At 41.2% G+C, this 22,241-nt stretch overlaps 1 protein-coding gene across 1 annotated transcript in view; it reads right to left on the bottom strand.

Moving 5' to 3' along the window:
- EPSTI1 (epithelial stromal interaction 1) overlaps positions 1 to 19,927 on the bottom strand; it is a 42,700-nt gene extending 22,773 nt beyond the window's left edge. The window contains exons 1-5 of the mRNA XM_054272063.1: positions 19,698 to 19,927; positions 8,799 to 8,857; positions 6,742 to 6,825; positions 2,802 to 2,875; positions 2,087 to 2,170 (exon numbers count right to left, since the gene is read on the bottom strand). Of these exons, the coding sequence (XP_054128038.1) occupies positions 2,087 to 2,170; positions 2,802 to 2,875; positions 6,742 to 6,825; positions 8,799 to 8,857; positions 19,698 to 19,891 (495 nt within the window). The 5' untranslated portion in view covers positions 19,892 to 19,927. The remainder of the gene's footprint in view (positions 1 to 2,086; positions 2,171 to 2,801; positions 2,876 to 6,741; positions 6,826 to 8,798; positions 8,858 to 19,697) is intronic.
- Between the last annotated feature and the right edge of the window lie 2,314 nt (positions 19,928 to 22,241).

Genomic DNA, 22,241 nt, shown 5'->3' with positions numbered 1-22,241 from the left:
AACACTAACATAAACAGATCCTAAGGTCACAAGCAGCACTGGCTTACAGTACATCATCCTTACAATCAAGGAAGAACTGAGCTGAGTATCAGCACCCGTTCTAGTCATCACGCATTAGTCTATAGGGCTTCACCATTCATGTCTGTTGGCAAAGAAGCTTTCCAGCTGTGAAAGTTCCAGGGCTCCTGCTGATAAAGCTGGCTAGCTATTATCTCCTCTCAGACTGTCACACAATTTGTTTTTTATTGAATGAATAATAACCTTGAGCAAAAGAAGGGCTGGCCAGCAAGGAAAGACAGCCTGTGAACTTGCAGAAAGACATGCTCTCAGCCAATGCCCTACAGGTGCAGCTGAATACAAATTTATCACTTCAAGTAAAAAGCTCCTTTCCTTTGGTAAACAGAGCCCAACGCTGGTTGTACAGCACCAGTAGGATCTGTGTCATTCTCCGGTCTTGGGAGCCTTTAATCTGTAGACAGGGTGAGATAGCCAAATTGGCACTTTCCAGTTGCTTTTCAGCATGCTCTTCTTAAAAGGTTAAATATTTAATACCTAATCATCTTCCAAGAAGAAATCTCCATCGGCTCAATCACTATTGTGGAAGACAATCTGAATAAACAAATTTAAACTAAGACTTCCCTTTCACACACCTCTGTTTTGTGTGATTGCTTTGTGGGTACATGTTTATTTAGTCAAATTAGTCTGTTTGGCAAAGATGTTTGCTGCAATGTTACATCCTCCTTCAGCAAAAACAGATACTTATGGTTTTACTATCTACAACATCTATAAAGATTTTATAATCTGTGGGAGTGAAGGTAAGGAAATTAAAGAGCATGAAAACAAACCTGATACATCAATATATTTTCCAGGTGTAACTAGAAATTATAGCAGTCTTGTAACATTTTTCTTGTCCAATGCCCACGGGCAAACAACATATATTAAATAATTAATCCACTCACTTCCACTGCTATCATCACTGTGTCTGGAGCTATACAAGAGATGGTAACAGCTAACAACATTTTCAGGAGATAGTATTTATTGTCCCTGTAAGCTATTGTGTATGGGCTTATGCCCAAAGTATAATACTAACCACTGAGAGACCAGGAACAGACTAACCCTCACCTAGAAGCAAATACAGTTATTTTTGTGTATGCATGCCCTTGCACGCCAACCAGTATCGACGACTTTTTAATTAACTCTCAACATTCAGTTTCTGCACTGAAAATCATTTTTACTGTTGTGGAGACAAAATGTGCAAACCTGAAATCTCCCTTTCTCTCCTTGTTAATGAGCACATCAGTATCATACTCCCTCTTCTTTCATTTTTCATTTAAATTCCACACTGCATTCTCAAGCCAGTACTACTTGGTTGCCACCAAGGAGACACAAATGAACTTTTACAAAGGGTTGTACAGCACAAAGAAGGAGATGCTTTATGAGAATAACTGGAGAAAGCAAAAAAATTAAAAATAATAAAAGAAAAATTTTGAGTGAGCTATCATTGGTGTCAATATGTGGAGAATATTGGAAGGAAGAGTGATCTGGCCTATTAGCAGGACACCTGTGTGTGCTGGCTGTAGAAGGGCTGGAGGGGCAGCTGAATTTCAGGGTGCTCTCATCACAATGCAGGTAGACTACACTGACCTTTCCATGATTTGGATATCTTTTCCATCCTGACAGGCTGGATTTTCTTGTATTCTTCCCATGTGCACAGGTAATTATGGATTTCTATAAGGTCTTTGTGCCAACTGCTACAGTCCAATCTTAGAGATGGAGCTCATGCCAAAGTGAACCATATAACCTGCACACAATTTACTCCTGGCCTCCCTTTCTGCTAACTCTGCCAGACAGATGCAACAGAAAGGCTGGAGTTTCTGATGAGCCAAAGGAACACTCAAGCCCCCAAAAACCCTGGGCAGGCATCCTTCAGTCAGCTACGATGAGAAGGAAGACTACATTTCCTAATTCCTCAATACCATCCAGGGCTACCACTTAATTTAATTAGCCAGCTCCATGTAGCTCAGCAAAATCAAACATCAAGACATGAACTGTTATATGGCTTCAAGACTGCAGTAACCAGATTTACCTTTTCTCTCTGAATTGCTTTCTTTTTCAGGATTTCAGCTTCTTCAGCTGCCTTTTTTGCTTTTACGTACTCTTCTCTTTTGTGCTGTGTGACACAAACATAGGAAGTTATTTTACATATTTATGTATACAAGGAACACATAATGTAACTTGACTCCTATAGTGCACATCTTTCAAATCTAAAATGTGTTAGGGGAAAGTTTCTGGATTTTTTTCACTTAAAATAAGACACTGAATAATGCAGGTTGTGCAACAGCTACTGCAATATTGGCTTAAAGAAGACTGAAAAATCTAGGACTGATAAATGGGCATCCATGCAAGGACTCACACAGCTGACTGATAACTTGCAAGCATTTATACCTCTTGTAACAGGAACAACATTTTCACATAAGCACGGGACAGGGTGGTACATTGATCAATTAGTCCAAGCATAAGCAGCATGCTGGAAGATACAGTATGGCATTTAAGTGGCTTTACAACTGTTCTGGTTGTTATTTGAGATATCATCTGTGATACAGATTGCTACATATTTATGGAAAGATTTCTCATTTTCTTTGGTGCAGAACATTAGTTTCTGATTTTCTGCTGCTTCCTTCAGGTTTCATGACTTTCTCCTGTCAAGCGGCTGTGAGTTCATTTTATAGTCATACAAAACACTACAGAAAAAGCTTTATTTTGAGTTCTAAAAATAAACAAATACATTTATTCTTACTGACCTTTTTCTGGTATTTAGATTGCATGAGAATCATTTGTTGGTTTTGTCGTACTTGAGCCTCTAATTCATTTCCACCTTAAAAAAAACCCAAAAGTATAAATGGTACTTTGTATGAGCATTTTAACTGCAAATGCCGGTCATTTCAGAATACAGCAATATAACAGACTGGATGTATGCATATACAGGAAATTTTTCATAATTACAGTAGCTGTCTGACATTAAAGAGAACAGATAGGAGACCTTTTTGATCATTTTTTTCATCCATCAAAAGCACTTGCCTATTATTTACAGAGCACTCACTGTAGCATCCACTCTACCAACAAATATGTCTCTACAATACATGATCAGTTTACTGAGGAACTATTCCATTTTCAGAAAATCAGTCATGCATTGCAGGTGAGTTTTCATTTTCACATTCAGCTATCCCCACCTTCGCTCAGTTTGTCACACACATACAGTCAGAAATTCTATTGCTAAAAAGTTTGTCTTTTATCAAATTTAGGATCTTGGACTCTGCCAGCTCCAATGGGATTCTATCATGTTAATATTTTCTAAGAAATGTCTTGGGGCTCAGGGAAGAACCCCCTTTCTGAAATGGAAGTAAAAGCCTTTCTCACAGACCTAACATTCATATCCAGGTAGTAGAAAGCATCCTTTTCCAAAGCCATGGACTCTCTTTTGTGAACATCTAAAGCTCTGGCCATAATGTTCAGCCTTCAGTAAAAAGAAACAAAATCCCCACAAACAAAGAAGCCAACCACACAAGGAAAGTGATACTAGGTCTCAAGGGATTGAGGCAGTGACTTTAATTCTATTACTCTGCTTTATTTTCCAAAGTATTTTCTTTCTGTAGGAAGGGAAATAATTTATTCCCTTCAGTTGTTGCAAAAAATAACGACAGCCCTTACTCCATTCCGAGGATGGGGGCTGTATTTCCCCAATTTACTATTTTCATGAGAAATTCCCAACTCCATGTGCCTCCTAATTCTATAGAAGCAGCTGGACCAATCTGTGCTACTTTAGGTGCCTGATATCCTGGGCTGTATCAAAAGCAGCATGGGCAGCCAGTTGAGGGAATGTGATTCTGCCCCTCTGCTCTGCTCTGGTGAGACCCCACCTGCAGTGCTGCATCCAGCTCTGGAGTCCCCAACAGAAGAAGGACATGGACCTGCTGGATGGAGTCCATGGGAAGGCCTCAAAAATGATCAGAGGGCTAGAGCACCTCTCCTGTGAAGAAAGACTGAGAGAGCCAGGACTGCTCCCCCAGGAGAGGAGAAGGCTCCAGGGAGACCTCCTAGCAGCCCTTCAGTACCTGAAAGGGCCTAGAAGACAGCTGGAGAGGGAATTTTTGCAAGAGTATATAGTGATAGGACAAGGAGGAATGGCTTTAAACTGAAAGAGGAGAGATTTACATTGAAGATAATAACGGCATATTTCACTGTGAGGTGCTGAGGCACTGGCACAGATTGCCCAGAGAAGCTGTGGATGTCCCATCTCTGGAAGTGTTCAAGGCCAGGCTGGATTGTGCCTTGAGCAACCTGGTCTAGTGGAAGGTATCCCTGCCCATGGCAGGGCAGTTAAAACTGAATGATATTTAGGTTGCCTTCAGACACAAACCACTCTATGAATTGCAAGACCTTTCAGAAATGTAAAAAATACTAGGAGGGATCACTCTTGTCTAAAGGTAGCTCTCTCCATTTACTAATGGAAGATAACTAATCTTTAGGAGCTTTTGTGACATTCAGTGAATGGGAGATCAATACCCTAAGCGTGGCAACATTTCTATGGGCGCAAATAAATCCCTAAGATAAATTCTCCAGAGAGAATGGCCATAGAGTAATACAAGCAATAAGCTTAAAGTAGCAATAAGCATACAGCTGCCATTGTAGTGTCACTTCCCCAGGTCTAGAAAATAAAACTGCTGCTAAACAGGTTTTGAAACCTATTAAATGCCTAATCTTTCTCCTTTTTTTAGCGTTTTAATAGCAAAATTTCTTTTGTACACTGTAGTTTTTTTGTTGGTACTAGTGGATGCTGTCTCGGAACAAACATTTTTCTGATCATTATTAGAAATTGCCTATAGCCTTTCAGCCAGGTTGAATTCATTCAAGCTGCCTTAGCTGTAATGTGTCAAATGCTTCACTGAAGTCAGAGGGTGTTGTGATCATATATTATAACACCAGAAAAGAGACTGTTGCATTTATCAGGCATGATTTGTTGCTCCACTTGTTGCTTACAGAGGAGAGTAGAACTTGCATCCTTCATTGCTCTCATCTCTCCATGATGCCTGAAAGTTTGCCAGTCAAATATTACAGAGTTGAAAGCCAGAATACTTATTTCCCTGTGGAAACCACAAGTGTTAAAAAACTTTAGGAAACTTCAACTTTATTTAGTGATTTTATATAGTGATTTGGACTAGATGTGCAGTCCCTTAAAATCACTCTGAGAAAATAACACATGATACTTTTTTCTCCTAATGAGTACCTACAGGGTGAAATTAGAGATGCCATTTCAGCTCCAAATTTGTTCCTGTGGGAGTGATATGTTCTAATAATCTTTGCACCTCAGTTCTTTTCAGAGGCACTGAACACAGTACCTGTGTCTCAGCCTCCAGGAGTCTAAGTGGCAGCTAGAGAGTGACTAATGACATCATATTTTCTTACTTTTTTTTTTTTTTTCCTCTGAAGTTTCTTCTTTGCCCAGAAGGATTTTAAATGCAGTGGGGCCAGAGTTAGGACTCCTTACACTCAGTCCCTGCAGCTTTAAGGACACTCTCAGTCACGTAGCCAGCTTGCACACACCAAATATGTCAAATTTCTTTTTCCAGACTTCACGTTCTTCAGCAAAAAGCTCTATGGTCTTTTTGTGATAGAAGAATGTCTTCTAAAAACTACCCATAAGCAAGAAGCAGATGTTACATGTGAACTCACAAAGACTGTGTCTGGCCACACAACTGCACATGGTTTGAATACAGGGCATTGCCACCACTGCAAACAACTGTGACTCAGCTGCAGGGCAGAACATGTGGGACCAGGATCACCTTGAGCCAAAAATCAGCTCTGGGTTGGAGTCAGCTCAAATTCCTCTATCTTCCACCTGCTGTACATTTTTATACACTGGACACCACCACAAACTTATCTTGTGTAGCCTGGCAAAGAAAGAACTTAATTTGCAGGTCAAAGCAGACCACATCCTGCACTGTGCACCCCAAATTCTCCTACAAAAGCCAAGGTAAGGAAAGGCAGCTCTTCTTTTCTAAAACTTTTTAAAACTAAGTCTGAAATATCACTAAATTCAGTACTTTATGGTGGTTACAATTCAAGATATCTCCTACACTTCCCCTCACCCATCTAGAAAACATCTTGCTTATCTTAACAACCACATCAGTTATGTTCAGGGTGTCTTAAGTTCTTGCAGCTTTTTACCCTGTTTTTCATTTACTTGTCTGTTATCTTCAAAAAATTGGTAATACAGGGCTTCACACACATTTAGCCTGCAAATGTGGAAGTTGCAGGGATCACTTTTGCCTCTTCAAGAGCCAACAGCCTGGAAAGCACACAGAGGAGTTTTCTTATGGGTAACTGGAGGGTCTCCAACATGCTGTCCATCTGCACACTAATGACAAGTGTGTGCCCCCTCAGAGACATCAACCACAGACAGTGTAAACAGCAGGAGGGTTAATCCACCTGTTTTCCCCAAATGGTAGTACAGATTTTCTACCCTGCCCTTGACAGATTTCTTGAGTGACAATCTGTGCTGTTTTGTTTCAGAAACATCTTCCTTGCCTTGATCATCAAGAAGCACAGAGCACATACAATAGACTCAGGTCAGCCCTTATTGAAACTGAATCTCTTTTAATAAGTAGAGAGAAAAAGTTAAAATGCCTCATGTCTTGGAAAATTAAATTTTGGAATTCTCAGTTGCTGATTTCCATGTCTTACCCAGTCTCTGTGGCACCAACGTAATTGGCCCTGGCCTGTGTTCTTTCTTCCATTGCTCCAGGTCATCGAGCTCTTTCTTAGCAACTGAGCAGGTATAAAAAGAAATAAATATATGGAAGTTAGAGGAATACTAACAAGCAGCCATTACAGCTAATTGCATGTAATCTTGAAGACCATCCAGGAACCAGCTTGCTTCTCAAGAGATGCAGACACCCCCACAAGAGGCTACAGAGTCACTGCAATAATTAGCTAATATGGCAAACATTTTTCCTAACTTGAGACTGTAATGGTGAGCAACCCTAGGACTCAACACCAAAAGTAAAGCCAAAACCAGCTAGGAGACTACTAATAGACTGCTTTTTAACCCCTGGGAACCTATAGGTAAGTGCCACAGTATTTATTCCTTCAGGTAAAGCAGAAGTTGTTATGATGAAGATATTATTACTGCATAGAGGGAAATCCTTGTGGTGTAATGCTCCCCAGCAGGGAAAAGAAAAGTAATTTTCCCTCCCAACCACATGCTCCCTAAATAAAAACAGGAGGAATGCATGAATCAGCTTCAAATTAAGACACTTCAACATAGGCACCCATGTGAGATGGGCAGCAAGCTTCCAGTGTAGTCAGTGCAAGTCAATACAGCCGGGGTGCAGCCATATGCTCCAGGATGGCTGATTTAACTTCTCTCTTTGTCGACTGACAGAGAGAAAAGCACAACAATTCCTTAAAATAGCAAGGCCAACAAAGCCAGTGGAAAGAGGAGCTGTGTTTTACACTAGCACTTCAGTTGCTCTAGAAGCTTATTTCACTCTTACTAACTGTGCATCCTAATGGCTGGCTATGGCTATTGGAGGCTAACACCAGCCTTCCTCTAAGAGGACAAAGCCAGTGTTTGGGTAAACCTCTAAAGAGACCCAAAAGACAGAGAACAGCTTTTTATTTTGCCTTCAAAACAAGCATTTAAGTAGAGACTGTATCCAGTGAGGTCCTATTTCTGCCAGCGTCCAAGACAGAAATACTTGACATGCTTCAGACTTTCCACAGTGGCACCACAAAGTGCAAACAGATCTTTATTAGAGCAGCAGCACCTTTGCTGTTAATATCATAGTCAGGTCTAAGATGATATGCTGCTATTCTTCCTTCAAAAAGATACCGTTTGGTTCATGATAAATCCATTTTCTTTCTTGCATCCAAAGGAAACCCAACCCACACCAGCCTGCTGGTGAAGCATTTCAGCCAAATTCACATGTTTGAGAAGAAAGGATTTGATTGTACTGTTTCCTCGAGGACTTAAGACATGAGAAGTGCTGACTCACATTTCTTCGGCTTTCATGTCTTGCATAAATCAATGCCCAGGTGTGTAGAACTGCTGTGCCCAGTCAGTCACCACTGTATACAGAATTTATTTCACATCTGACTCTGGCTGTAACTTTGCCAATAAAAGACTTCAACATAGGCCTGATCTTTCTGGTAGAGATTCTGGCTGCTCCTCCTTAGCTATTTTCACCAGCAAGACTCAAAGCTAAGCAAAAGTGAACATATATCCACAAATACTTTCCACCTAAAATTACTTTTATCAGTTTCAGTAGAAGAACCACCTAACTCAAATGCATGTTCAAGAACCAATAGTGTCTGCAGTCGCTTTTGTTTTCACATGGGAGTATTTTTAAAAATATTTCTTATTTATATTTTTATTCTTCTTCCTCCTAACCCTGAGACTGTTCAAAGTTCCCAAATATGAATTCAATCCTGTAAAAGTTGGATAGAGCTAATTCCAGCATAGTTTTGCAGAAGCCATCTTGAACAACTCCTGCACTGAAACTACCAAAACCCTTCCAAACAAGATTTATTCTGCGTGAAGTGATGCCAGATGATGAGTCACTCTTAAGAAAAGCTACATCATCATGGAGAATGCTCATAGCATTGGCATTACTGTCATATCTGTACATATAAAAGCATTGTAAAAATGAGGATAAAAATTGCAAGAGCAATAAAATGCTAAAATCCCGAAGTTATTCAAGTTGAAATAGTGTATTATGATATTAGACAACTCAACTTACTTTGCTGCAACTGTTTTCTTCTGGTTTCATTTGGAGTTACCAAGACATATGGGCCAACACTAAAATGAAAGAATACACTCTTATTTTTCCTGTTCACACAAAATCAGAACTAGAATGTGTTCCTTCATCACCAGTTTTCTGCTGTTGTAGCGAACAACTTCATAGAAAAACTAGTATTTATTCTGATTCAGCTCTTTAGGAATTTTTGGTAAGTACTCCAAGGAGTTCTTGTTATATTTGTAATTGGCAGCAGATACCAAGAATAATATTTTCAGGAATTTTTAGCATACCCTTTGCTGTTCTTATTCAAGTCTTACTCTAGACTGCTGACCTCAGATCTCATGCATTCCAAATCAAATCACGTCCTTGAATCACAATGTTCCATGTGGAAGACCACTGTCTGCTGGGAAGAACACTGCTGCTGGCGGTCCCACCCCTTACCTTGGGGGCACCAAGCACCTTGTGGACTTAAGCAGTCTGCCCAAAAGTTGTCCAAGGAGTGTGCAAAGTCACACTGTTTGTGATGGACCCAGGTGACTTACTCTCAGCCTGAGCCTCAGTTTCCTTGCCAGCCTTTCATTTTCAGGCACCAGGAATTCCTTGGGCATATCCATCTTGCTGTCACACCTAAGGTGCGACTCACTGAATCAGGACAAGGGGCCTGTTTTGCCAGACTTAATTCAAAATGCAGTTGCTGTCTCAAGGAGCTATCAATCTAATGTGACAGCAAAGAGGCAAGCCAGGGTTCAGAGTGTATTAAGAGACTCGAGGTGATCAAAAGAGTGATGAAAACTTGTCAGTTCCACTTGGAGAAGACAAAGGGCTTTATCTCCATGGTGTATTGTGTGAGTAGGAGTTTGCACGGCTCCCACTTATCAGAAGTTGTGCTATGGGGGTGCAGGTTTACCAGAAATGCACTAAGAAAGTTGGCCCCACACATCAGAGTCTTGGCAGGGTTTTATATGCATGTGTGGGCACAAATATTTCATCTGGCTTCATTGCAGGAAAAGCACAAGGAGAAGAACAGCTAGCAAAGAATAATTAGGGGTGAAGGCTGAGCCTCTTCAGGAAGGGCCACAGGGAGTGGCTAGAGGACAAACTAGTAAGCAGAGAGAGAAGTTGGCAATGGAAAAGTAATGAAACAATAAGGCCCAAGACTGAGGCTTAAAAGGGGAATGAAAATCAAGCAAAGAGATCAAAGTGCCCAAAGCTGCCTGCTGCCGTATCACTGTAATTCAGGATTTGGTAAGAGAGTATTTATATCCAATTACCTCTTTCTCTTTGAAGACTTATTCTAGGAGGATGTGGATTAATTTATGAGATTAAACTAGTAAAGATAGAGCTGTGAGCTTTAATGGTGCCATTTAATATGATCTTTTCCCTTTCTGCCGGCATACTCTGGTGCCCCCAAGACAGTGAGACTGTTCTGCACATCTCCACCGAACCCCAGACCCTCCAAGGCTGGAGTGAAGAGGGCAGCAACGCCCCAGTGGCACTCACCACATAACTGCAAACATTACTTAAAAGAAGCTTTAACAACACATCTCATTTATAGCATAACATTCCAAATCAATGATGTTGTTTCAGATTTTTCTCTATTTGATTGAGTGGTAGCACTTCCAATTTATCCCAAAGTGCCTTTAGCAAGCTGTTACACAATGTATCTGTTTAAAGACTTTTTTATAGCTTTTGTTTTTGTTTCAGATATTAAGATCATATTTCTCTCAAGTTCATACACAAAAATTATTAAGTACCTTTTAAACTCCCCTCCTCTCCCTTTGGCAGTGATAAAAGTGGCTGAAATTGTATGTTGCAATGCTACATATCTTCCTCTCCCAAAAATTGATCAGTGCATCTAGATAACACGCTGCTTCACAGCACTAGAGGGCAGAAGAGTTTTTATACCATGTACTTTGATGACTTCAAACAGCATTTGTCTGGTTGATTTGTTTTAAGTTATAATCAATTTTTTTTAAAAAGACCTTGGCTTGTCTGGACGTGTATGAGAAATCACAGTACCAAATCTAGCCCTTTTGCCATGAATCATTTCCTTCATCTGCTTCTGCTTTTTGGCTGAAAGGCTCACACCCCAGGAAGCCAGGTGGGGGCCACTCTTCTGGTACCTGACCATGGACTCATCTTCAGCACCTTAGAAGGACTGCACATGAAATTCAGCAAAGATCAATCAGCTTACCAAAGAGGTAGAGGCAACAGTACATTTACCATCTGTTTTCCAGAGAGCAGATTAAGAGTTGTTGTGTTTAAAACAGTGTTTATTTGAAAGCAAAATTCATTTCCATTTATTGAAATAAAGGCAAAGAAAGTGAGGATGCCAAGTCTTCAGTGGGGGAGAGAAGAGAACAGGACACCAACTTTTCTTTGTCTTTTATCTAATGCTTTGTTTTACTTATTATTAGAAATAATAAGGAAAAAAAAAAGGCAGGGGGGAGCATTATTGAGTTTATCTAACTTTTTAGTATTCACCTTGGTCTCTGGAAAAAAATGCCAGAGTGTGGGTTTGGGTACTGGGATCAGGAATGGCCTTAAGCTGAAGGAGGGCAGGTTCAGGTCAGATGCTAGGAAGAAATTCTTTACTGGCAGGGTGGTGAGACACTGGCACAAGTTGCCGAGAGATGTTGTGGATTCCCTGTACTTAAGGTGTTTAACAGCCTGGTCTAGTGGAAGGATTCCTGCCCATGGCATGGGTGTTGGAACTAGATGACTTTTAAGGTTTCTTAAAGAATCATTCCATGATTCTCTGATCAGGGAGAAGGAGGAGTAAGTACATGGTAAATTTCTTGTGTGAGGGGTGAAAGTCAGGGTCCAAACTGGTTCCTTGCCTTTTACCCCTACAAGAGAGGAAGCCAAATGAGCTGTTGCCTGAGAAATTCTACCTGCCCTACCAGTTCTAAAATCTGCACCTAATATTCCTTCTTTTCTTGAGATTCTCTTTTTGAAGGAAAGGAAGTTAATGAAAAAACCCACCACCAGCTTCCACCTTGTGTTTCTATCCAGTTTGCAGGATATTTTATGTCATTTCTTTGTTCAGGCAAAACCTCTGATCCAGTTAAGCCTATAAAACCTGCTACAGCCTGTCAATTTAATATTCCAGTCAGTTTCTGGGTTGCCACAGTAGCCATAAGTCTGGAGCAAATTATCCTACTTACCTGGGGAGCAATTAAGGAAATGTGAAGATTTGAAGCTATCAGTGGTCTGCAGAATTTTGTGCTTTATACCAAAGCACACTTTATGAAGTGCTTCAAAGTCCACAGACAGAAAAGATTATAAAGAATTTAAATTTACAGTTTCCCTAATAATGATTCTAATTGTTATAAGACTTAAGCCTATCTTTGAGGTAGAGTTGTTTTATAAATACAAATACAGAAGTCACTGGAAGGGGGAGAAAGAACATCTTACCCCAGTTATAGCTCTTCAAAAAAGACAAATCATCTTCTGCCTTTATGGATCATATTAATCTTGATGAGTGTTTTTTGTTTTATTTTCTCTGCGGAAAATGGGAATGTGTTGACTCATTACACAGACTGAACAGATATTAATGAGAGTAAGAAAGTTGTAACCCAATAAGAGAATGTATCTATATTGAAATAAAAAAAACGAACCTCCTATGATTTTTCAAGCAGATACACATAATATACCACAGTTGTGGGATTCTAAATGCCTATATATCATTGTGGTTTAACCCCAGTCAGCAACTGGGCACCACATGGCTGCTCGCTCACTCTGTGATGGGATGTGGGCTCACCCATGGGATAGGAGGGAGAATTAAAAAGGTTAAAGTGAGAAAACTCATGGGTTGAGATAAAGACAGTTTAACGGGTAAAGCAAAAGCTGCACACACAAGCAAAGCAGGAATGGATTCATCACTTCCCATGGGCAGGCAGGTGTTCAGCCATCCCCAGGAAAGCAGGGCTCCACCACATGTAACAGTGATTTGGGAAGGCAAACTCCGTCACTTTGTACATCTCTCCTTCTCCTTCTCCTTCCCCCAGCTATGTATGCTGAGCCTGATGCCATATGTTATGGGATACACCTCTGCCAGCTGCGGTCAGCTGTCCCACAGCTCTCACAACTCCCTGTGCACCCCAGCCCTCTCTCTGGTGGAGTGGGAGGCAGAAAAGGCCCCGACTCAGTGTCAGCCCTGCTCAGCAATAACAAAACGTCTCAGTGTTACCAACACACTTTTGGCCACAAATCCAAACCATAGCCTCACAGCAGCTACTATGAAGAAAATAAGCTCTACTCCAGCCAAAACCAGCACATACAGAGAGAGATATAAAACATTTCAATAAGGAGAAACATGCAATTATGTCATAGATAATCTCTAATGATAGTTTACACTTTGAGTGATCAGTGACACCATGTCTGAAAACCTAAATTTTGAATCATATGTGTAAGTCTACTCTTCTAACTAGCTCAAGGACACCTCTTCAGTGCTTTAAAGGCATTGATGATAACAATTTTTGTTCTACTTTCTTTCAGGTTTGTATAAAATAGTTTATTTCTAAAATTGAAAAAACCCATGGGGACTGCTGCTCACTGGTAATAGGTTTTGCAGAGCTGTGCTCTTCAGTTTTTCCTCAGGTCCACTCCAGCCATCTACCACAGGAGAGATACGCAAATGAAGTGTGAAATAGTTTAAAGAATTAGAAAAGGAATGGGTGTTATAAACTGTACCCAATTCCCCTGTGTTTTATACCGTAGGTGCATTGGTACATGAATGTCACAGAGCTGAAAGCCAAATATCTTGCTCTGCTGGGCAGAGTACTCTGCATAACAGACAGAAACCAAGGAGAATGAAGTTGGAGAGCAACAAAATGACTAAAGCTTGGGAAGGAGGCATGGACACATTCAGTCAGAGGAGGGACCTAGGGTGAGATACTGCATTAGATAGTATGTTAAGACTGAATTTAAAAGAGATCAAACGCCAAAGCCAGCTCTTGAATTTCCTTCAAAGATACACTAAGCTGAACTTTGCATTAATTTATCAGGAATTGTTTTAAGAGCTGTCAAGTCCACACCACCACAAAGTATTGTTTTCACCAAAGCTCCCATGCCTAATGGAGCAGCCACATGCTGCTGAGCAGCACAGAAGCTGCCAAATTAAAGGGCTACAAGATGCCAAATCTCAGCAAGCAGATAACTGTCCTGTAGGTATCCCTATTTTGCAATGCGCACACAGCCAGATGCTAATGATAATTGACAGCCACAATTCTAGACCTCAGCTGAGCAATATGCTCTGTGTCCCAGCAGTGCCATAAGCAGATCTCTGGGAGAGTGTACAAACCTTACATGCAGGCCTGGGGCTCTGGCTTTCCATCTTTATCAGTGGCATCATCTTACCAGTTTGCAGCTCAGAGACAAAAGTGATTTACTGGGGCTTAGCATTACACACTGTCTGATTTATCCTCACTGCACATTTGCTTTTAACACAAGAGGCAGAAAATTCATTACATTAGCAGAAAATGTTCATCACCAAAAATCTATCTCCATAGATTTTGTCCTGTGTTTGCCACAGGCCAGGAATGCACTTAATTAACACAGTTCAAAAGATGTCTGGAAGATTATTAAACCAGGGTAACTCACTTCTGTATTTGGTCCCTTTCATTAAGAACAGACAACATTTTTGGCATTGTGAGGATGAAAGCAAAGAGTTAGATCCTGAAGAAGTGAACTTGCAAGGGGGAAGAGTGAGAAGGGAGAGGGCAGCAGAGAGCAGTCCAGGAGAAAGTAAGAGTCAGAAATCTGCAGGAAAGAAACAGACTTGAAGTTCTGCTTTTACCCACATGCTTGTAGAGAAATTCCTGAAGTTAAAATTTAGTCAAAAGACTAAAATCGAAACTTGGAACTGAATTTCCAACAGTTCAGATGAGGCTCAGACTCAGCAGCTTGTTTTGGTCTTAGCACATCAGAAAGAAGAGCAGGTGCTTCAGTCGCACTCTGTTTTGGACAATCTCAACCAACTTCTGAAGATCCAAGGCAATTGCCACCCTGATGGTTCAAATCAGGGAGCCAAGGGGTAGCTCTCAGCCCAAACTTGGCTCACAGCACAGCTTTCTCTCCTCTGGAAACCCTAACATGCCATTAGTCAGATAACACCAAAGGGGCAGAGCTCACTGTGGCAGGGCAGACCCAGCAAAGTCTAGAAAAGTCAGACATGGCCATGCTCATGCCATCCCCATGTGCTAGAGCAGCTCAGTTCCCTCAGTGTAGCACAGCATCAGGGATGTAGGGAGAGGGATGCAGGTATGTAGGGAGCATGTCAGAGCCAGCTGGATCACCTGGTAATCCCTGGCCTTGAGGAGCACAGAGCATCATATGTGGGCAGGCCAGGCACTGGGCTTGCCAGCACCAAGTGCTGAGCCGAGCTCTCCCCTGCAGGGCCATGCATGTGCTGCATGTCAGGCTTGCCAGTGTGCCTGCAGAGCTCAGCAGGTCACATGCTGTACCACATGAACACTGAGATTTGAGCTAGTGCCATGTGCATCTCTGCTTCCCTGCCTCTTCTCTTTTCAACAATGTATTTCCTCCTCCGCTGTCTCTGTATCAGAGAACTTGTCCTTTCATTGCCCCTGACCAAATGCAACATCCTCATATACATTCTTTATTCATCACCTTGCCACAGGTCCTCATCAAGCTATGCATCAAGAGAATACGTCAGAGCTTGTACAAAGCAAGCTCTTTCAAAAAAGTTTTCTAATACAGAATATGGAAAGACTTCCTTCCCTGCCCCAAACATTATATGGCACAGCAACCCCCCCATCCAGACTGACAGTATATTTATTGTCTTACAGAGACCCTGCCACCAATCCTCTGGCTAGAGAAAAGGCTGGCTACTGACCATGGCAAACCTGGGCATCTCTGAAGCACTCCACCAGGCTGTAAACATTAGTACATCAGCCTGAAAGACAGAGAGTTGCGAGGCTTCTCCTGTGCAGCAAGTGGAGAGCTAAACTCTGAACAGGTTTTCCATAATTCACATCACCTGTCTTGCACTCCCACCAGTAGCCGGGCAGTGGGCAAAACAAGTATTTTGCTAAAATCCGCCAACAGTTTTGTAGACTGTCCTAGGTTACAATATAAAGATGTATTCTATTTCCATCCTCTAGAGCTGCTGAAAACAAGAGGGGCATTGTTTTTCCTTATCTCCTGTTAATGGGCCCATCAATGCCTTGCTGCATGACTCAGAGATCACTCCCTCCAGCAGCCATTTCTCTTTAATGGACCCACCATGTGACTCACAGAATGACATCAGCTCATTGTGAGATGCCTCACCCAGGGGGAGGAGCTAAGTATTCCCTCCTGGATATAATCTGGGGTTGGGAGTAGGCAAGCCTTTTCTACCAGATCTTCAAGGGAAGAATACACCCTTTCTACAGGATCACTGCTCCAAACAGAACTGCATTTACTACTCCAGGAGGACTGCAGTCACCAATCCAAGTGGACTGCTACCAACACCCTGACCAACAGGGTGTCAGGTTGTATTCTGACTGTCAGTGGTTTTTCTTTTGTATTATTGCATATATTTTGTATGTTTGTATGTTTTCTTTTTCCTTTTCCTAAAAAGTTGTATTTCTGACTTGGGGTCTCTCACTGGTTTTGCTTTCAAACCAGAACATAGACTAACTATTGTTTTATTTTAAGGAAACTTTAGTTCATGAAAGAACTACTAAGTATAGCCTGTGAGCAATAGGATGAGGGGTCTTATAAAACCATAGGTATTTTGGTTTGTTTTTTGTTGGTTTGGTTTTTTTAATTCAGGATTAAGATTGGAAAAGAAAGGAAAGAAACCTCTGATAGATTTGGCTCCAGTGTCAAAGAATACAATTTCTGAGTCAAGCATTCTAGCAAGTCCGCTCTCCTTTCAAACAAAATGATGAGGGACTCTTACCAGCTGTGCAGTAGTATATCTTCAGGCTTTATTATTTTGAATTTCAGTTTTTAATGGATTTTACCAGAACCAATATTATTCTTGGCAGCTTTGAAGGCACTAAAGGCAGACTGCTGAATGGGGGCAGCAGTTTCTTTTTCAGGTACTAGCTATAGTTCACCCTCTAATTTCCCCACTTTCCTCCACCTTTCTTCTGTACAGACTTTTGTTTCTGAATAGGCATGAATAGGGGCAATTTGGGAATTTGCTTTCTACAAGTTAATTTCATGGCACTTAACAGACAAAGTGAAGCCACTTAAATGCAAGCTTATTATTATAAGCAGTTTCAAGGTCTTGTCATCCTGGTGACTTTTTTCTCCATGGCCTGAAACCACATTCTATGTATAACTGGATGGGGATGTACAAAGTGTGACTTCAATTTTGCATTTGAACAAGTACTTTTCTTAATTAGGACCATTTTATTGTCACTTCTCACCCTTGACATATCATATAAGGGCTTTTCCAAACCAAAACTATCTAAACTCTAATACCAGCTGCTCACCTTGTATTTTTAATAGTCTGGTTTGAATATTCAGTGCTGAACAGGACTGCAACATGCTACATCCCACACATATTTCCTGTGCCCAATCTAAACAAAAGGTCACCTAATATGACCCGGAGATGTTCCTGAGATGTTTTCCCACTCCAAATTTTTCTCACAGCCTGAGACAGAGAGTTTGCATTGAAACAATTCACACAGAGCCTTCAAAAGAGACTCCAACTACTGCTTTGCTGGCAGGAAAACTATACCCCTGTCTGTTTTCAAAAAATAGCAAGCAGAAGCTGGAATAGAGACACTGCTTGGCACAGAGATATCCTGTTCGGGCCCCTCATGTTCCCTCTGCTATGCATATTCCAGAAATCCTTTAGTAATGTTAGTCTGAGCTTTTTTCTCCTACTGTCACCCTGTAACTGCAGCTCTCCAGCTGCTCTTGTTATCCCAGAACCTGAAAACCAGAGCCTGAGGGTGTTCCAATATTTTAGTTTTAAAGGTCATATTAAAAGATGTCGCTGGCTAAAAAGCTGAGTCAGCTTTATCAGCAGTAAAATGATATTTTAATCTGAAATCATTCTTCAAATGTAGCTTGAGAAAAATGAAGAAAGTAATAATTAATGAAACTTTTTTTTCTTTAAGAATAAAGATCCCTACTGTTCTGTTTCAGTATTTCAGATGCTATCTTCTCCTTTAATCTGTATTAGTTAAGGAAATTGCAGTTTAAGTGGCTTCATCCCATTCAAACTGCCAGGTAGCATCCCCTTTCTAAAGGGAAGTATGCAAACCCCCCTCTAATTCACTTCATTTTTTTATTAGAATATTAGTTTCCCACTCATATTACATGGTTTCTATTCCAAACTGCCTTTCCTTCATCCCTCTTCTCATTAACTGAATACTAATGCAGAATTTAATTTGTACATCTGAGATTTAGGAACTAATTCTTTGTTAGTACTTTATGAAGACACAGAGAGAATATTTTCACACAGCAGAAAATAGTGCTCAGTCTTTGCAGTGGATGCACAACAGCTTTATGTCTGCAAGAATCATGTAAGATGAAAGAGGGAACAGGGATTTGTGTGATTATATGTGCTCTGGCCTTAAATTCTGCAGGGAGCTCTGGCAAACCAATTGATTAATTATTCACCTAACCTTTACCAGGGAGTTTGTATGCCAGACAAACTGGGTAAACACGGTCATGCCAATGGGAAAGCTCCCACTGGCCCTGCGGCGCCCTCCTCCCCCTGAAAAACAACCCAAACAGCAACAAAATGCACACATTAGAGCTACATAAACAAACTGAGGCTGTCCTTGCTCTACTGTGGATATGTGGCACTGTGAAAGCAGGCAAGACAGAGAATTTTTCATATTTGGAAGTGACAGAAAATAAACAGACAGCAACTAAAGAATTGTTGTTTGCTCTCCTGAAAGCCAATCATTAAAGTGCTGATGGATTTTAAAGGGACTCAGCTTTTAATAGTCCCTGTATCATTGCTACCCAATAGGCAAGCATTCATGGGATTCAGTGGAAAGCTGCTGATCTCTGCTCACCATCAGCTGCCTGCCACCTCCTCCAGAGGTGGCTCCACCTTCTTCACCCAGAGAGAAGGGAAAGGAAACTGAAAGTGTTTGCAGTTTTGCCAGCTGCCCTTTGAAAGACTGAAGAAAAATAAGCAAGCTAAGCAAAATCAGCACATAACAATAATCTTAGCATTACATGCACTGTTATAAGAACTCAGAAAAAGCACATACGGTGAAAAGGAATAAACACTTGGCTATGGTCAGCTATGTATATTTACATTAAACATACATGCATAAAACACAAACATAGAGCTTTCAGTTTCTATTCTGCATTATATCTGCAAGACAGAGCTTATATAAGTTATCTCAGGATTGTCAGTGGAAAGCAAGAGAGGGACTAAGCATAGATTCCAATAAAGCACCAAATGCTGAAGCTTTGGTTTTAGTTTTGTGAGCATGAAGTTCCTGGAAACTGTTCTGTGTCCTTGACTGCATTCAGAGCAGTCTTGGAATGCAGCCTATATCCATCTCTTAAGCCAAAGTAAGTATTTTTAGACTTTCCAGGATGAAATATTAGGAGGCACAGAAAACAGGGAGCTAGAACCAGATTTGAAATTTCACTTTGAAAAAAGATGCCAAGAAACTTTGAAAAAAGATGCCAGACACCACGTATGCCAGTATCCAAGGCACAGAACTGGCCACTGCTATGGCCCAGGGTGTAAGCCATGCTGTCAAGAAGCCTGCCAGAGCAACTCAGGTCCCATGTAGGAAGCTCTAAGGAGATGACAGCATGCTACTTGTATGCTCAGCCACATTCAGGCTCTCTGTAAAATATTTTCACCTTTAACAGTGTACACCTCAAGTAAACTGGAGAACAGGCACCCAGTGCAGGTAGTAATCTGCATTGGTAATCTCAGTCAGGCCCCTTGTTACTTACTACTGATTTTGCTGTTGTTGGTGCACTGATGCTTGGCCTCCTTGTTTCTCTTCAAATGCTGTCAGCTTCTGGGTGTTTTCACCCTTCTCTGTTTCCTTGTTGCCATGAGGGTTACCCTGAGAGGAAGATGACATATTGAAGGCAGTAGCTGTCCTGTACCTGCTGCCTTCCCTCCATCCTCCAGCCCCAGACATGGTTTTGCAAGTACCTTGCCTTGGCAGAAACCAGTATTGCTGCTATAGCCAGGGGAACACGCAAATTTTGGAGGGGCCAGAAATCAGTTTCAATTCCTGCTAAACTCCTCCCCTTCCTGAACTTTGGGCTGGCAGGCATGCCAACACATGTTCTAGTTTCTGAGGCATCCGCCAGCTGAAGCTCAAGTTTCATCATCTCGATCACAGTGTCCAGGCACACAGAGGTCACAGGGTGACAGCAAAGCTGATCTGCACTAATAAACCAGGTGACAACAGTGTGCAGAAGCGTGGGGAGATCTGACATTTTTCTGATAATTTCTGACATATATTTCTGACATTTTTTTAACCCAGCACTTCCCTATGACAGAGGGAATAACTCTTGGGGTGTTATTACCTACCCATGAAGGTGAAAGTAGTGCGGGTCTCTTTGGGTGGATTACAGTGAAAAAATACTGAATTATCAGTGTTTGCAAATATGTGTGTGTGCGTGTGTATATATATATATATATATATATATATATATATATATATATATGAACAATTAGGTTGCAATAGAAAGCAGCTATATAGCCATTTTGGTTATTATCTATAGCTATAAGCCAATATGAAAGCGTAAAGATATCAGTTAAAATGTGCAAGGGAAAAAAAAAAGGAAGAAAGAGAAAGAAAGGATAGGAGTAAGAAGATACATAACTACCACCCCTAGATTTACAGTGAGACTTGAGTGTTGCTGTTGGTTGAAGTGATGATTGAAGGTCTTGATCTATCTGCAGGGGGTGTATGTAAGAGCAGGCAATTTGGCATGGTGGAAAGCACCACCCTGTTTCCATAAGATCTGCCTCTTATCAGCCTCAAAGCCCAGCCTGTAGTCTCTGGCAATTATAAGTTCATCCCTTCTGTCTTTTGCAGACCAGAGATTTGTCATTACACACCCAAAATCTCATCTCATTCTTGGTGAGTTGCAAACCTGGTCTCAGCAAAGCACCCTCATGCCTTCACAAATGGGCAATTATTTTGAGTCATAGCCCAGTCTCTCACAAGGGGTCTTTTTGGTTTCTATATCACATGAGTGTACAAGGAAAGATGAAAGAGAAGCTAAAACCCAACCTTCAGATAAATCTTAAGGCAATGGTCCTGAAAAATTCCAATTTGGCTTTTCAATTCTGCTCAATCAGAAAACTACTTTGACTTTCCTAATTCTACCTGAACAGAGGACGAATACTTACTGAAAATGGAGATCCTTTGAGTGATCACATCTAACCAGTGGTGGTGTATCTATGGGATCTGCAAGGCTGGAGATCACCAGCAACATTTTAAATATCATTAGTAAATAAAAGATGTTTGTCAACTTCTAACCCAAGCAAAAAAGCACTATCAATGCTACTCCAGGTTAATGCAGCAGAACTAAGGAGATACAGCTCCACTCATGCAGATCTCATCACTCTTTGTCCTCAGCTGGGCAAGCTACACTAGAAACACACTGCTGGCCAGGTTTCCTGACTGCCTGGACCACCTAGGTCTCACAGCACTATCCACGCATGCAGGGGAAGGAGTAAAGTAAAATGCCATATGGAAAGCCACAGGCTGCCTGGTGGTTGTAATGCTCCTTGGGACCCTGCCACCAGCAGCTCACCTGCCAGAGCTTCCATATCCACTTGAACCCATCTTCTAGGGCTGCCCCAAGAAGGCAGCACCAATGGCCTCTCCTCCCCCCATCCCTCCTAACATGCTCTGCAGCAGAGATGATCTCCATTGGTACACAAATAATTCTGCAGACTTTGGAGTGCAAGGGCAGTGTGTTGTAAAGGGATGAACTGGTGCATGGTCCCTTGCATCACTTCCCTTCACAAATATATATATATCTATTTGATGTACAAGGTGGTGGCAAATGAAAGCAAGCACGAAGCTTACTCCCTTCCATAGAACTGGAGGGTTGATACGGGAGATGCAGGAGCACTAGAAGTAGCACAGAAATTATAGCCAAAATAATGTGTGAGGACTGCAAAGATTTGTGGGATAACAGCTGTGCCTACAGACACCCTATCTGGTAAAAATCCAGCTTTGACATCTGGAGTGTTCTTATCCACGCAGATTGATGTCTCAATAACCCATATTTAATTACAAAAATTGATTATAATTAATGTGGCCACTGCTGCTGTGTCTTCATTCCTATAATGTTATGTAAAATTCAGATCTAGTGTCATTTTCCTGTTGAAATTTAGAAACTTTTGGCTGAAAACAGTAACTGTAGAATCTAAATATTTATATCTATATTGCTCAAAAAAGAGGGATGTAAAATGAACCCAAGCTCTAGAAGCTTGATCACTTTTGTTGCTTCCATGCTCATTTA

This window comes from Melozone crissalis, unplaced genomic scaffold, assembly GCF_028551555.1.
Source record: "Melozone crissalis strain CALT ecotype California unplaced genomic scaffold, PUWL_Pcris_2 ptg000013l_1, whole genome shotgun sequence".
NCBI lineage: Eukaryota > Metazoa > Chordata > Aves > Passeriformes > Passerellidae > Melozone > Melozone crissalis.
Note: the sequence above shows the minus strand (reverse complement) of the source record. Positions and strands in the feature narration are given on the sequence as shown.